This window comes from Alligator mississippiensis, chromosome 1 (assembly GCF_030867095.1).
Source record: "Alligator mississippiensis isolate rAllMis1 chromosome 1, rAllMis1, whole genome shotgun sequence".
Lineage (NCBI taxonomy): Eukaryota > Metazoa > Chordata > Crocodylia > Alligatoridae > Alligator > Alligator mississippiensis.
The window spans coordinates 5571909-5589067 of record NC_081824.1 but is presented as its reverse complement, the minus strand read 5'-3'; the positions used below and the strand labels follow the sequence as shown (position 1 = coordinate 5589067).

The following is a 17159-nucleotide window of genomic DNA, read 5'->3' as shown; positions in this document are numbered from 1 at the left end:
AAAAACCTTTTCTTAGACTATTACATTCTTGGGGCCGGATCCTGTAACTGGCTTCGTGGGATGGGTCCTTGTGGGGTCACACTGAAACCAGCTTCAAGATCAAGTAGGAAGATAAAGGTTTTCATATATTTGGCCAAACATTTGACATAAAAACACCACCATATAGGCTGAGCTGGGCCACAAGTATTTAGTGCCACAAGAAGGAGAGGGAAGTAAAAGATCATTATGAAGTGGTATATTGGATTCAGATCAGCAATTCTTGTAAAAAAGTTAAAAAAAAAACCAAAAAAAAAAACGGACCAGTGTGGATGCCATAATCCGTATAGTCATCCCAAACTGAACGGACTAAAATGCAGGAAGAGAGATCATAAAAAGTAGGGGTGGAAGGAGCCTTAAGATCATCTACTCCAACCCCATGCTCCATGAAGGGAGCATCCCTGATTAAACCATCCCAGCCAAGCTGCTTTTAAAAACTTGCAAGGGAGAAGGTTTCATAACTTTGCTGGGCAGCCTGGTACAGGGCTTCAGCACCCTCATAGTGAGAAGCTTCTTCCTAATCTCTAGACTAAACATCTCCTGCTGTCATTTCTCTCTTGCTGCAGAGAGTAGGAGACAAACCAATGGCTTGAAGTTGTGGCAAAGCAGGTTTAGGTTGGATCTCAGGGAAAATGTCTTTACTGTTAGAAGAGCAAGGTGGTGGAACAGATGTCTAGGGAAGCTGTGGCCCCTCCATCCCTGGAGGAGCTCAAGAAGAGGTTGGACAGCTACTGGTTAGGATTTTATCCTATAGTCAGATTGGTATGGACTTGGGTGGGGTTGCCATCCTCTGTAGTGGGGGCATGGCCTCTACCTGGGATCTCCTTGAGTGTATATTAACCTCTTATAGAAGCAGGATGTTGGCTGCTGTGGTCCCCCTGCTTTACCTGTGGCAGGTGAGGGTGTGACATCTTGTGTCAGGGTTGATGGTAGTTTTGCTAAAAGGTAATGGCTTTGTATAGGATGCTTTGGATAGGGGTGATTCTGCCTCAGGCAGGGGGTTGGACTGGATGACCTCTGGAGGTCCCTTCCAGCCTTACTTCTTTGTGATTTGAAGCCATTGCTTTTTCTCTTGTCCTCTGCGACCACAGAGAGAGGTATCATAGAATCATAGAAGTCGGGTGGGAAGGGACCTTGTAGATCTTCAAGTCCGACCCCCTGCCTGGGCAGGAAGAAAACTGGGCTCAAATGACCCCAGCCAGGTAGGGCATCAAGCCGCTTCTTAAAGACCCCCAGGGTAGGAGCCAGCACCACTTCTCTTGGAAGTTGGTTCCAGATCCTAGCCGCCCTGACAGTGAAGTAGTTCCTACGGATGTCTAATCTAAACCGACTCTCCAACAACTTGTGGCCGTTATTCCTTGTTATCCCGGGGGGTGCTAGGGGATACCAGGTCTCCCCCAAACCCTTCTGGCCCCCCCTAGTGAGTTTATAGACAGTCACCAGGTCCCCCCTCAGCCTTCTCTTGTGAAGGCTGAACAGGTTCAGGTCTCATAGCCTCTCATTGTAGGGTCTGCCCTGCTGTCTCTGGATCATGCGGGTGGCCCTCCTCTGGACCCGCTCAATGTTGTCCACATCCCTCTTGAAGTGGGGTGCCCAGAACTGGACACAGTACTCCAGCTGTGGCCTGACCAGTGTCGCGTAGAGGGGGAGGATCACCTCCTTGGCCCTGCTTGAGATGCACCTGTGGATGCACGATAGGGTCCAGTTAGCCCTGCCGACCGTGACCTCACATTACCTGCCCATGTTCATCTTGGAGCCAATGATGACTCCAAGATCCCTTTCTGCCTCCGTGCTCTCAAGAAGGGAGTTTCCCATCTTATAAGTGTGCTGCCGGTTACTTGTCCGTATTGAAACACATCCTGTTTTTGTTAGCCCACCCCTGCAACCTATCCAGGTCTTGCTGCAGTCTTTCCATCCCTACTACCATGCCCACCTCACCCCAAATTTTGGTATCATCAGCAAATTTGAACAGGTTGCTTTTCACTCTGTCGTCCAAATTGCTGATAAAGAAATTGAACAGTGCGGGCCCAAGGACCGAGCCCTGGGGGACACCGCTGCCCACTTCCCTCCTAGGTCGAATATGACTCATCCACCACCACCCTCAGAGTACAACTCTTTAGCCCATTCGCAGTCCATCTGACCGTGTAGGCATCAATGCCACAGTTGCCTAATTTTTTAATGAGGATGGGGTGGTCGACAGTGTCAAAGGCCTTGCTGAAGTCCAGAAAGACTACATCCACGGTGACACCTGCATCCAATGCTTTTGTGACCTGATCGTAAAAGGCAATCAGGTTGGTCTGACATGACCTGCCCCTAACGAAACCATGGTGGTTGCCCTTGAGCATCATCCCCGATGCCGGCCCATCACAGATGTGCTCCTTGATTCTCTCAAAGAGTTTTCCCAGGACTGAGGTAAGACTGACGAGCCTATAGTTGCCTGGGTCCTCCCTCCTCCCTTTTTTAAAGATGGGGACCACATTGGCCATCTTCCAATCATCTGGCACCTGGCCTGAGCACCACGAGCACTCGTAAAGCCATGCCAAGGGCCCTGCAATAACCCCTGCTAGCTCCCTCAACACCCTGGGGTGGAGAGCATCTGGACCTGCTGATTTGAATACGTCCAGCCCCTCCAGAAGCGCTGTAACCCAGTCCTCCTCAACCTTAGGTCTGGAGGTGTTCCCCTCGAGTCCGTCTTGAATCACGGTGGGGGGGGTCCCGGACCCTGCACAAGAAAATGGAGGTGAAGAAATTGTTAAAGAGGTCTGCTTTCTCCTCTGGTGCAACCACCATATTGCCCAGCGCATCTTGCAGGGGCCCCACGTTTCCCAGTGCCTTCTTCCATCCTCCCTATATATTTGAAAAAGGACTTTTTATTATCTTTGATCTTGGACGTTAGTCCTAGACCTGTCTGCCTTAGCTTTCCTAACAGTGCCCCTACAGGCCCAAGCAGTGGAGGTATACTCGTCTTTGGAGACAGCCCCCCACTTCCACCGGGTGTACGCTGCCTTTTTGGCAACCAGGCATTCCCGGATGTCCTTGGCGAGCCAGGGGGGCTTTTGGGCACTCTTGCCCCCCTTGCTTCTTTTTGGGATCGTCACCCTTTGGGCCCTGAGTATCGTCTCCTTAAGGAATGACCACTCATCTTGGGCACTGAGTTCCCCTGCCCTCGAGAACCCCAGCGCCTCTCCCACCAATCTCAACTCATTGAAGTTGGTCCTCTTGAAGTCTAGGGCTACCGCCTTGCTGCAGGCCCTTGTCACCCTGCGCTGGATGATGAATTCCAGCAAGCGATGATCGCTATCATCCAGGTGGTCAAGGACCTGGAGCCCCCTTACCAGATCATTGCCTGTGGCCAGGACCAGGTCCAACAGGGCATTTCCTCTGGTGGGACTGTGCACCTCCTGGGTTAAGCAGAGGTCCTGTATCTTGGCCAGGAACCTCCTGGAACGGTCCGACCTGGCTGACTGCTCCTCCCAGCAGATGTCTGGGTAATTTAGATCACCCATGACAACTACATCCCTTGCCTTAAGTGCCTCTGCAAGCAGGCCTGAAAATTCCCAGTCCAGCTCCTCCCCTTGGTTGGGGGGTCTGTAGTAGATCTACATCTTCCAGCAAGACAGTCAATCTTCATTTCAGGATATTGAGAAATGGCAAATCTACCACTTTCCTTAGTACCTGGCTCCCGTGGTTAATTACCTTCTTGTTATCTTCTGTGACAGGTAGAACTGGGAATCTGGTGCCCTGTGCAGAGATGCCTGAGAATGGAGGAAGGGAAGTGCTGAATGCCTGAGGATGGGAGTGCAGGGGTGCAGAGTGCCCGATAATACGGCATGTGGCTGCTGTTCCTTCTGCGGGTGCAGCTACAGGCTCAGAACAGACTCCCTGGGGACCCCATTCCTCTGCACCCTTTAAATTGGCACCAGGGCACGTGCCTCTAGTTACACTGCTAAAGTAGTCTATCACCATCCTCTGCAAAACCACCCTTCAGGTATTTGAAGGCTGGTGTCAAATCCCCGCTCTGTCTTATCTGCTCCAGACTAGATCATTTCAGTTCTCCCAGCCTTGCCTCATAAATCATTGTTTCCCAGACTTCTACACAGTTTGCATTTCATTCTTCTGGTTAAATGTGAAAACAGCTGGACAGTGTGGAACAAGTTATGCAGGGAACGTCTTCCCTTCCAAGCAGAGGCTGGGCAGGTGTCTCTCGGGGCTGGATTTGAACAGGTAGACTGCATCACGTGCAGGATGATGGACTAGGTGACCGGGGAGGTCTGTTCCAACCCAGACCCAGGCTTATTCACAGAGGCTGTTATTTGGCATTCTCAGAAGATGGCCATGGTATGTTTGCTTTCTCACCTGGGCAATTTCCACAACAGTAATGCTGTCCTTTTATTCCAACAGCTGTAACCTTTTCTGCAGAAGGATATTGGAGTGTCCTGTGGTCTCACTCACCTGATGGCATTTGCACCTCCCAAAAACATGGATGGCCCCAAACTTCAAACCAAGATGAGCACATGGACACCCCTGAACCATCAGCTCATGAATGACAAGGCAAGTACCACACAGCTGTCTCCAATACAAGCCAAAGCATATGAGGAACATTTAGTAAATTAGCCAAGACGGGTTTGGTCCATGAGACAGAAAGATGCTGTGATTGAAAGGCATTACTTTGCTGCCCGTGAATGAACAAGATCCTCAAGCCTTTACTGTCCCTGAGAACTGATGTCCCTGAAACATGTCTGAGTAACAAATAGGTAATAACTGAAGAGGGTTTGAGGATTTAGTCCAGTAACCTTCAACTATAAATGCAACACGGCATATATTAAAAGCAAATGACAATGAACCACAGCACAAGTTCTACCAAGTTAGGGCAGCACTTGCTCCATCAAATGGCTGATCAGCTTCACCTGAGACGTAGGGTGACATGGACTCTCTGTCAGATATGGAAGGGAGTGTGCTGATGTGGGCAGTTTACAAGATGGGTGTTCTACCTCTAGGCCTTGCAGACTGTGGCTAGGATCTGCAAGGGCAGCAGCTTTGTTTTTCCCTGTCAATCATCCCCAGTACCATCTACTTTAAATTGAATGTAATTAAGTTTGTTGCTGAATCACAGAGCATAAGGTCAGAAGGGCCCTTAGATCATCCAGATGGATCTGTCTATCACATGCCACTAGACCCCATCCCATCCCCCACCTGTACTGAGCCCAGTAACTTGTTTTTATCTAGGTGTATCTTCTGTGACAGCTGAAAATTATGTCTGTGTGATAAAGGTGCTTGCTGAAGGCTCTATGAAGATTACATCAAGTGTTTTTTCTGTCATTTGTTTAGATATTAAGCTATATGTTGTTGCTAAGAGCCTAATTAAAGTTTAAGATGTAGTAAGGCCTTGCATATAGTAAGGCCTAGTAAATTTAGCAAAGCCTTGAAGTAGTTAGGCCCTGTGGCATAGTTAAAATTAACTTTATCAAAAGAATGCAAGGCTTGTACTGTTATTGGGCAGTCTAAGGACAGTTGAAGTAAAAATAATCTGAATGGCTGTAACTTATCAGCATAGCTCAGAAATGATAAATGGCCTGGCACATACGGAAATCATTTAGAAGGCAGATGTAGCTGTGTGAAAGAAGTACTGATTTAAGATTAGCTGCTGGCCTGGATCAGTGAGCCTGTGGACCTCGAGGAGCCCAAGGACTGAATGCCAGGGTCCTCCCCAGTACCCCTCAGACAGCGCTAATCGGGGATGCCTGACTTTGCTGAGCTTTGCAGAAGAGAAACTTGTGCATCAGGCATCAGAGGGGACTGGTGATAAGTTGCTGATGCAAATTATTATTGTCTGTCTGTTGTTTTGTTATCTGTGCATAGTCGTGTTTTTGTTAAGTCAATAAACCTTTCTTACCTTTCTACTGTCAACCATACTCTCAATCCCGAACCCTCCGCAGGCAGCTGGGACATCTTCCAGCAAGACAGTCAATCTTCATTTCAGGATATTGAGAAATGGCAAATCTACCACTTTCCTTAGTACCTGGCTCCAGTGGTTAGTTACCTTTCTTGTTAAAAATCACAGCCTCATTGCCAGTTTGAATTGTTCCTTCAGCTTGCAGCCATGGGCCTTAATATGCTTCTTAACTTTAATTCTCACTACTTTTATAGATTTCATAGATTTCTAGAGTTGGAAAGGACCTGGCAGATCATTGGGTCCAACCCCCTGCTCCAGGCAGGAAAGAGCTCTGGGGTCAGGTAACCCCAGCCAGATGCCTGTCTAATCGCCTCTTGAACACCTCCAAGGTAGGGGAAAGCACCACCTCCCTTGGAAGCCCATTCCATATTTTGGCAATCCTCACTGCAAAGAATTTCTTCTTTATGTCCAATCTTAATCTGTTCTCCTTCAGTTTGTGACCATTATTCCTGGTAACCCTGAGGGGTGCCCTGGTAAACAGAGTGTCCCCTATTTCCTGCTGGTCCCCCTGATGAGTTTGTAGGCAGCCACAAGATCACCTCTCAGCCTTCTCTTGCGGGGGCTGCAGAGATTCAGATCCCTCAGTCTGTCTTCATAAGGTCTTACCTGCAGGCCCTCAACCATATGAGTAGCCCTCCTCTGAACCCTCTCAAGGTCATCCACATCCCTCTTGAAGTGCGGCGCCCAAAACTAGACGCAGTACTCCATCTGTGGCCTCACCAGTGCTGCATAGAGGGGAATTATCACTTCCCTAGACCTGCTTGTGATGCTCCTGCTGATGCAAGAAAGAGTGCGGTTAGCCTTGCTTATTACCTCGTCTCACTGGCGACTCATGTTCATTTTTGCGTCAACCAGGACTCCGAGATCTCTTTCCACTGTTGTGGTGCTCAGAATGGTACCTCCCAGTCTATAGGTGTGTTGGAGATCCTTTCTCCCCAGCTGTTTCACCTTGCATTTATCCTTGTTGGATTGCATCCTATTCTGATTGGCCCACTTCCCCAGTCTGTCCAAATCTGCCTGAATTTGCTCCCTGCCCTCCAGTGTGTTTACTATGCCCCATAGTTTAGTGTCATCTGCAAATCTGGACAAGGTGCTTTCAACACCTTTGTCCAAATCACCGATGAAGATATTAAACAGCACTAGTCCAAGGACAGGCCCTTGGGGGACACCACTGCCCACATCCTTCCAGGGAGAAACCGACCCATCCACCACCACTCTCTGGGTGCGTCCCATAAGCTAGTTTTTCACCCACCTTACTGTGAAAAAATCCACATCGCAGCTACTCAGTTTGCTAGTAAGAATTGGGTGCAACACTGTGTCAAAGGCCTTGTTAAAATCCAGCTAAATAATATCTACTTCCTCCCCCGCATCTAAGCAGTTTGTGACCTGGTCATAAAAAGAGACCAGGGTAGTCAGGCAGGATCTGCCTGCTATAAACCCATGCTGGTTGCCCCTTACCATTGTGTTACCTTCTGGCCCGCTGCAAATGTGATCCTCAATGATTTTTTCTAAGGTCTTGGAGGCTAACTAGCTTATAATTACCCGGGTCCTCCTTCCTCCCCTTCTTGAAGATAGGGACCATGCTGGCCCTTTTCCAGTCCTCTCGGACCTGTCCCAAGTGCCACGAGCGCTCAAACAGCTGTGCCAGTGGTTCTGCTATGTCATCTTTCATAGTTTCATAGTTAGTAGGGTCAGAAGGGACCTGAGCAGATCATCAAGTCTGACCCCCTGCAATGGGCAGGAAAGAGTACTGGGGTCAAACGATTCCGGCAAGGTGTTCATCCAGCCTCCTTTTGAAGACCCCCAGGGTAGAAGCCAGCACCACTTCCCTTGGAAGTTGGTTCCAGCTCCTAGCCGCCCTGACAGTGAAGTAGCACCTCCTGATGTCTAGTCTGAATCTACTCTTGGTCAACTTATGGCTGTTATTCCTTGTTGCTCCCAGTAGTGCTTGGGGGAACAGGGAGTCTCCCATTGCCTGCTGGTCCCCCTTGGCCAGTTTATAGGTGGCCACTAGATTCCCCCTCAGCCTTCTCTTGTGGAGGCTGAACAGGTTCAGGTCCAATAGCCTCTCTTCGTAGAGCCTGCCCTGCTGCCCCCTCACCATGCGGGGGGCCCTCCTCTGGACCCTCTCCATGCTGTCCACATCCCTCCGGAAGTGTGGTGCCCAGAACTGGATGCAGTACTCCAACTGCAGCTTGACCAGTGTTGCATAGAGGGGGAGGATCACCTACTTAGATCTGCTCGTAATCCAGCCAGTAAACTAATGCATCTGTGGATGCATGACAAGGTGCGGTTGGCCTTCCTGACTGCGTCCCCACATTGGCGGCCCATGTTCATCTTGGCATCTATAATAACTCCAAGATCCTTTTCTGCCTCTGTGTTGAAAAGAAGGGAGTTCCCCAGCCTGTAGGTCTGCTGCTGGTTCTTCCTCCCCAGGTGCAGTACCCTGCACTTGTCCGTATTGAAACCCATCTTATTCTCATCTGCCCACCCCTGTAACCTGTCCAGACCCAGTTGCAGCCTGTCCCTCCCTTCTAGCGTGCCCACTTCTCCCCACATCTTAGTGTCATCTGCGAATTTGAATAAGGTGATTTTCATCCCCTCGTCCAAGTCGCTGATGAAGATGTTGAATAGTGCGGGCCCGAGGACTGAGCCCTGGGGGACTCCACTGCCCACATCCCTCCAGGTTGAAAATGACCCGTCCACCGCCACTCTCTGGGTGCAGCCCTCCAGCCAGTTAGTGACCCATCTGACTGTGTAGGCATCAACACCACAATCTCCTAATTTTTTAACGAGAATGGGGTGAGAGACAGTGTCGAAGGCCTTGCTAAAGTCCAGAAAGACTACATCCACCGTGACACCTGCGTCCAAGGATTTTGTGACCTGGTCATAGAAGGCCACCAGGTTGGTCTGATAGGACCTGCCTCTAATGAAGCCATGCTGATTGCCCCTAAACATACACTCCCCTGCTTGCCCCTTGCAGATGTGCTCTTGGATAATTTTCTCAAAGAGCTTCCCCAGGACCGAGGTAAAACTAATGCCTATAATTTCCAGGGTCCTCCCTTTTTCAAATGGGGACCACATTGGCCGTTTTCCAGTCCTCTGGCACCTCGTCAGAGCACCACGAGTGCTCGTAAAGCTGTGCCAGGGGTCCCGCAATGACTTCTGCTAATTCTCTCAGCACTCTGGGGTGGAGATGTTCAAATCAGCAGGTCCTGACAATGTCCAGTCCCTCCAGAAGTTCCCTGACTAGGTCCTCTCTGAGCCTGGGCCTGGCTGTACCTCCCCTGGGACCATTGGGGATCCCAGTGGGGGGGATGACCTGGTCTCTGATCAGAAAAATGGAGGCAAAGAAATTGTTAAATAGGTTAGCTTTGTCATCTGGTGAGACCACCAGATTTCCAAGCGTGTCCTGCAGAGGCCCCACGTTACCCGGAACCTTCTTTTTACCCCCTATGTATTTAAAAAAGGATTTCTTGTTGTCCTTGATCCGGGTTGCTAGTTCCAATTCCATCTCTGTTTTGGCCTTCCTAACAACCACCCTACAATCCCAAGCAATGGAGATATAGTCCTCCCTGGTGATGGCCCCTCCCTTCCATTGGGTGTACGCCTCCTTCTTAGCTTTGAGACGTTCCTAGATGCTTTCTTCATAGCTGTGAACAGATGTCACATTTGTCCAAGGATAAACCATTTTACCTGGGGACAAAGTGTAAGCGTACAAACGTCCATGGCTTTTATCCCAGGATAAATCCTAAAACATGTTTCCCAGATAAAAACAAAGTTTCCCAGTTTATGCCAGGATATAGCAAAGTTTGTCTGAACAGTTGTTCTGGGATTGCATCATGGCATCAATGGCAGAAAAGTGGCAATGAATTGAGCTGCTCACTAAACCCTGATTAGAAGGGTGACGTGTGTACACATCAATCCTGGGATATTTTTGTTCTGGGATAAATACAGACAAAATTTATCCAGGGATAAATGCAATGTCTGTTCCTAGCCTATGTGAAGGTGCTTATACCCTGTGATCAAGTCACTTCCCAATCTCTTTGATAAGCTAAGCTCAGGGAGCTCTTGAACTTTCCCACCATAAGGCATTTTCTTCAGCTCTTGATTCACTGTTTGTGGTGCATTGTTGCACCCTCTCCAATTTTGCAGCATCCTTTTTAAAATGCAGACACCAGCACTGGACCTAGTAGACCAGTATCAGTTTCCCTAACATCCCATAGAGATGCACAGTCATCCTTCCCACACTCCCTTACTGCTCAGCTCTCTAGATTGCATTGCCTCAGGAGCTCATGTCATATTGCTTGTCCATGATGTCCATAATCCTCATGTCAAAATGTTTGTCTGTTTTAGGTAGATCAGAACAGAATCTCATCTCTCCTATCTGTACAGAGTGAATAGGAAGAGATAGCAGCGACGAAAACATTGCTGACAATGACAATCAAGTGATATTGTTCTCCATCACATTAGGGAGCAGATCTCTCAAGTTTAAAAATGTAATCTTAGGATTGTTGGTTGTAGCCGTGTTGGTCTATGGACAGGCAGACAAGGTTCCTTGGAGAGACGTGCTATCTTTTATTAGACTAACTAAATAGTTGGAAAAATTGTTCTTTGCAAGATTTCGGGCACAAACACCCTTCTTCAGGCATAGGGAAAGTCTGTTGGGGCTCGTGTTCATGCCACGATTTTTGTCCTTTCATGCACTGCAACTGTGTGTCTGTTTGCACAAGCGTGATTTAAGTCTTTCTTGTGTATGCAAAGGCACTCAAGGACATGTAATGAGCCCTTTTTTTCCACCAGATGACATTGTGACTTTTTTGTAGTTCACCTCTTCCAATTGCTTTCACTGTCAAATTGCTTCTGCTTTTTTTTTTTCTTGTGTGGTTTGCTGGCTCCCTGCTTCCATAGCTACATGGTAGGGCACAGGCATGGGGTGGGTGGGGGGCCCCAGGCCAGGGGAGCAGTGCTGGACCATCCCGCTCTCCTGCAGCACCAGCCAGGGACCTGGCTAAATTCATTTGAAAACCTAGTGCGTGTAAACACATATGCAATGCTCCAAAATAAACAAGTTTAAATTTTATAAACCTATTGAATGAGGATTAAAACCCATGGTGTGTACAGGCACCCTTGGTGGTTGTGTGCTCTCCTGGGTAGAGTAGAAGCCAAAATGCAGGTCTGTGAAAATGCAAATGTGTGGCAGTAAGTTTCAAAGGGAATGGGAGACGATGGGTGTGAAAAGGTACTAGCGGGGGCGGGGGGTGGTATGGAGAGAAGGGGAAGAAATTGATAAAATGTAGCTGGTAAAATGCAGGCAGGTTATAATATGCCATAAATCCAATGCCTATATTTAGTCCATGATTTTTTGTATCCAGTAGATTGATGAAGTGAAGTTCATAGGCTCATCTGTGACAGATGTTTTGTAAATTCCCTTTGAGGATTAGTACTGAGAGATTTCTTTTTGCACTGCAGCGATTTTTCACATGGTATCCAGGTGGCTCTTTCAAAAGTGTGATCTGTCTCTTTGGAGGAGTGTCCTTCCAGGAAAGCCCTTTTGAGATTTACCAGGAGACAATCACAGGTGTTCTTCTCAGTGCAAATCGGTGGTATTGGAGGACTTGGCTGTAAATTACAGCTTTCTTAGTGTGGTTAGGGTGATTGCTGGTTCTGTTGGTCTGTGGTTTTCTTGTATATGGTGGCTTGTATTTTACCATTCTGGATATTGATCATGGTGTCTAAAAAGGAGATGTTGGTGCTGGAACAGATAGTCTGATTGATGGATGATTATTATTGAATTTGCGAAGGAAATCAATCAGAGATTTCAGGTTTTTGGTCTAAATGATGATGCCGTCTATATATCATGGGTTGATGATGCAGTTCTTAAGGAATTCTTTTTCTCAGTGGACCACAAAAAGGTTGGCATATTGTGGGGCCATTTTGGTGCCCATTGCAGTGCCTATGGTCTGGAGGAAGTGTTGATTATTGAATGTGAAGTTGTTGTATGTGAGGATGAAGTGTATAAATTCAGTAAAATCTTTAGGTCTGTACTCTGAGTTGTAATCTTGCTCCTGTAGATATGTAAGGCAGGCTTGGATCCTATCCTGGTGTGGGATGTTGGCATATAAGATTGTACCATCCACGGTGGCTAGGAGGATATTGCTGGGAAAGCAGTCTATGTTTTTAAGTTTTCATACTGTTGGAAATCTGTTGTGTCTTGGACAAAACTCGGTCTTTGGGTGACAGGAGGTTTTAGGATGGAGTTGATGAAATCTGATATTGCCTCAGTTTAGTTGGACTGAGGATCCATGGTTGGATATTATAGGTATGCCTGGGTTTCCTTGTTTATGGATTTTAGGGAGCATGTAAAAAGATTGGGTAGTGGGGGGTCAAGTTTTGTAGTTTTTCTTGTAGTTCAGATGGAAATGATGTGATGGTAGTTTTGAGTTTTAAGGTGAAAAATGGTGTCTTTACACTACCATGTTCAGAAGTGTAACAAATTAATTTCTGAACCCTGGGTAGCAGCAGCAGCTGGACTGACAGTGGTGGCAACTGTCATCATCAGCTACCATTGTTACACTCGCCCTAAGTCACTGCCCAGGGCTGGTGCCCCATTCACCCACCCCTAGTCATTAGGGCTGTGAGAAGCTTCAGTCCCTGATTGGATTTGGCGGAGATTCGGCCCAATTCGGTGGCCGAATCTCTGAACCCGAATCGAATCAGAGGGCCCTTTAATCTTTCTGAATTAAATCGGAATCCTCCGAATCGATTTGGTGATTCAGACCTAGACACAGCTTTAGTTTTTTCTACATATCTCTAGGTAGCAGGCGGCTCGTGAATGCTGCAATGCTGGTGCACATGGAGCGTCCCACAGAAGCACGGCAGGGTCCCCAGTGCACTTGACAGCAGACCTGGAAGTGGACCAGAAGCATTTCCAGTCCACTTCCAGGTCCGCTGGGGAGTGTGCTGGAGGGCCCCCCCATACCCCGCCCCCTGGCTCGGTGACTGGTGGCTTCTGGGTCTGGGGGGGGGCACCTGGGGTCCCCCACGTCTGATCACTGAGCCAGGGGGGTACAGTGCGGCCCCGCAGCACACTCCGTGGTAGACCTGGAAGTGGACTGCAAGTACTTCCGGTCCGCTTCTGGGTTCGCCACTAAGCACATGGAGGGCCCCCTGCGCTCCTGTGGGATGCTCCGTCTGCCCCACCATCACAGCGTTCACAAGCCGCGCTGGTACCTCAAGGTATGTAGAAAAAACATTTCTACATGTCTGTGTCCGAATTGCCGATTCTCTGAATCAGCCTCGAATCTTCAGATTCAGAGTTGACTGAATCAAACCAGGGACAGTGATCCGAATCAACGAATCGAATCACTGTCCCTGATTCGGGCCGAATCTGAATCCAAATCGAATAGGGCCCGCTTTGCACACCCCTACTAGTCATGCTACCGGTTGTGTTTTTTATCATATCAGCACTTTGGGGGGGGCAGCAAAGAGAGGAAGGAACTCCTGGACGTGAGGAACAGTTTGGAGGAAGATCCAAAGCAGAGAGAAGAGAGGAGGTGGCTTGGAGGGTGACTAATAGTTGAGAAGACAACAGGGGACTGGTATGGTAGGAAATCAGTCAAGGTAAGGCAGAGGCCATTTAGGAGAGGCCAAAAATCTCTGACTTGGAGGGGCGGAGACAGGAAGGCAGTGGATGAGCCTGCCTTTTTTGCAATCGCATTATGAATTCAATAATTCTTTGTTTCCAAAGGACTGCAGCGAGCCAGACTGCCAGCAGAGCTGGCTCAGGTGCCTGCGTAAGAACTCAGAAAGCAAACACTGGATCTTTCTTTGATCAAAGCCCATGAATACTGTTTACAGCTATGTAAATACCACTCTGTTCCACTTAAATTCCCTGAACCAAAACTTCAATCTTGGTCTATTTATCACTGTCTTGTGGCAAATCTTTACAAAGTTCAGCCAGTGCAAAGCTTTCCGGAGGGTCTCTTTTTTTGCCAACTGTCTCACGTGCAAATAAAACAAATAAGAAACGTAAACAGGCGAATAGAAGAAAAGTAATTTTTCACACCTGGTGAGAGAGACTCCTGCTGGGAGACATGAAGTTAATGCTGGCATTTGAGCTGGACTAGAAACCAGCACTGATGTTATCTTTCTCCGCAGGAGTTGTCTTAGCCAGCTGCCAAAACAGTAAAATATGATGTTTCTAAGGATTAATAATATTTTCATAGTTGTGGTTAGTAACTGTTTTAATTTGCAGTTATGGTTAGATCTCATAAATGTCTCTTCTTTGATCCTTCTGAAGAGAAAAGAGCTACAGCCTTCTTCTCTTCTCAGGCCATGCCTCAGAGAGTTGAGTCCGGAGAGGTTCTGCTAGCTTCAGCCCACGTCACAAAACCTCCGCTACCTTTAGGCACTAACCATCCCCTTGTAATCTCTGCAAAGAGGCCAGCGGTGCATGAACTCTTCTTTAACTTTTATCCTGACCCTTCAGACTAAGGATGAAGGACCTTGAGGGGAGAGAAAGAGAGGAGGAAGTGAGGAAATCTGCGTTGCTCCTGCCCGTGCTGTAGTTATCCCGTGGACAAGGAGGTCTTCATTCCTCCTGGTTGTCTGACTGGGGCTTCTCAAGGGCACTCCGTTCACTAAAAAATAAAGCCCTAAATAAAGGGTGGAGTTGCCAAGCGGACCACTAACAACCTTGATCAGTATGAATTGCATAAATGAACCAATGTGGATTTCTCCTGACTTCCGCAGGATCCAGATGGATCCCACCTGTAGGAGTCAGATTGCAGAAGGTGCAGAGCAAGCAGGTCGTTTTTCAAGCTGATTTTTTTTTTTTTAGCCAGGGATAGGCTGAATCGCCTCTGTGTGTTCAACCTTACTTATTTTGGTTTTTCTCTTCCCTTATAGGTATTCGAAGAACGAAAAGCGCTGCTTGGAAAATGGGTAACCTTTTCTCTTTAAATAAAAGTTAGTTTCAGAACTAATCAGGGGATGAGTGGGATGGGAATTTTACGTACGTTTCCTGTTTCACCTGAGGAGACTAGTTTTCTGGATGGAAGGGTGAGAAACACAAGGGCTGGACTACTGAACCTCTGATGGGAACGTAAAGGGACAGATTTTTTCCTGGCATAGTTCCAAAGAAATCATGAGCTTGAGTAATCTGGTCTGCTTTTTAAAAGTAAAAATGGGGTTGGAAGCCCGAAGAAAAGTCTGTAGAAAAAGTGTTGAGAAGGTATCTGGCAGACAAGTTGCTAACACCCCCTAGCAACTTAGACAGATATCAGGAAATCTGATCTATTTTATTAGATGCATTCAGTATTTATATCCTGCAATTGTATACCACCTACTATATATACTGATATGCTGGAAATAAATTATTCCGATGATCTATTTAATGTCTTTAGGAACATGGGTGTAGAAGGGACATCCCAGGTGATTGAGTTCAGATCCCTGCTATTTTACATACCTCATAATAAGCTTAATGAGTTACATCTTAAAAGTAATTAGCTTTTACCTCCACTGTGCCTACTGGGGACTGTCCCACAACCCCACTGCCCATGGTCAGGAACCTTCTTTTAATTTCCAGCCAAAATGTATTCAAAGCAAGTTGATACTCATTTGTTCTTGTTCAACACTGTCCTTTAGTTTAAGTGATTTCCCTCTGCCCCCACGTGTGTAACACCCCCTAGCAACTTAGCTACCTCACATTGGCAGCACACAGTCCTCTGCTGCCCAATGGTATACTCAGGCCGTGCTTTTCCTCATTCATTTCCAACCGGTGAGCTCCCAGCGTATAGCAGAAGTTCTTACTGTTACCCTTGTACTTGGCACTGCTCAGTGTCATCCCATTTCTGTTGCTCAGGTCCCCATGTTGATCCACTTCTTTCTCTTATGATATCCTGATCCTCCTTTGCACTTAACTTCGCGTTGCGATTTTCATCACCGCGCTCCCACTCTGTGCCAAGGTTATCGATGAAAATATTAAACAGTATCAGTCCCAAACATATCTTTGAGGAATTTCACTAATGACCTCTCTCCCTCCCTATTTACCCAGTTCCTTCCCTGCCTTACAAAGCCTTTACTAGTCTCTATCTTCTTTGGTACCTCCCATAATTTCCACCATAGTGCCATTTAACAGGCTTTACTGAATTACAGATAGATGAGATACCTCCCTTCTTTTGCCTGGAAGACAAAGAGAAGTTTTCCCTAACCACCTGGCTTTGTGTTTGGCAAAGGTGGAGGCATTTCCCACTCTTCTATTCAACTTGGGCTGTGGTATAGAAATAGGGTGACCATATGTTCCAGTTTGGCTGGAGCAGTCCCGGATTTCATAGGCCATCCTCACGTCCCAACTGGTTGGTGAGAATTGAAGTAAACGTTTGGTGCCAACCTGCTCACACGTGCCTGGCCCAGCTCCTCCTGAGCAGGCTGGAGGCAGTGGGATGGGGTGGGATGAGCACTGCTGCTCCTGCCTGGGGCAGGGATTGGCCAGGGCAGGGCAGGCTGAAGGGGCTGGGGTCTGGGCACCTGCACGGAGCAACCCAGGACGGCGGAGCAGTGCAGGGAGGGACAGCACTGAGGCCTGCAGTCGAGCCCCATCCTCTGTGTGCAGAAGCTAGATGTGGCTGCGAGCAACCCGAGTGGTGCTTCATGGGCGCTGCCAGCATGCACTGAGGGCACACACCATCTCTCCCTGCTGCTGAAGGCACTACCGAGGACCAGGCTACACAACACAGCCCTGGGCAGCTGCCAGAGGGTGGTGGGGAGGCTCTGTGTGGTCACACAGCACAGGTTGGTGGAGCCTGGGGGCACCGCTCATGGGCTGCTCGCAGCAGGGCTCAGCCTCTGCATGTGGGGGTTGGAGCTCAGCCATGGGCCTCTGCGCTGTCCTGCACCGCTGCTCCACCATCAGGCTCCTGGGAGCCACAGGGTCAGGGCTGTGTGTGCATGCACGTGTGTGTCTGTACCGGAAAGGGGGTGTGGAGGCATGGTGTGCACACACATGCGTGTGTACATGTGTGTGCATATGCATGTGCGTACCCCCCTCGTCCCGGATTTCCTTGCATCGTCCCGGATTTCCCTACAATTGCTATGATCACCCTATGTAGAAAGGAACACACAATTCATGGGGCCGGGTAGAGGGTGAGCACAGGAGGATTTGACTCCA

General features: G+C 48.2%; 1 protein-coding gene across 1 annotated transcript in view; it reads left to right on the top strand.

The window, feature by feature from the left end:
- The window catches only part of FBXO16 (F-box protein 16), a 52327-nt gene that overhangs the window by 3925 nt on the left and 31243 nt on the right, over window positions 1–17159 (top strand). Inside the window, exons 2-3 of the mRNA XM_019483809.2 lie at window positions 4438–4587; window positions 14900–14935. Coding sequence (XP_019339354.2) covers window positions 4492–4587; window positions 14900–14935 — 132 coding nt within the window. The 5' untranslated portion in view covers window positions 4438–4491. The remainder of the gene's footprint in view (window positions 1–4437; window positions 4588–14899; window positions 14936–17159) is intronic.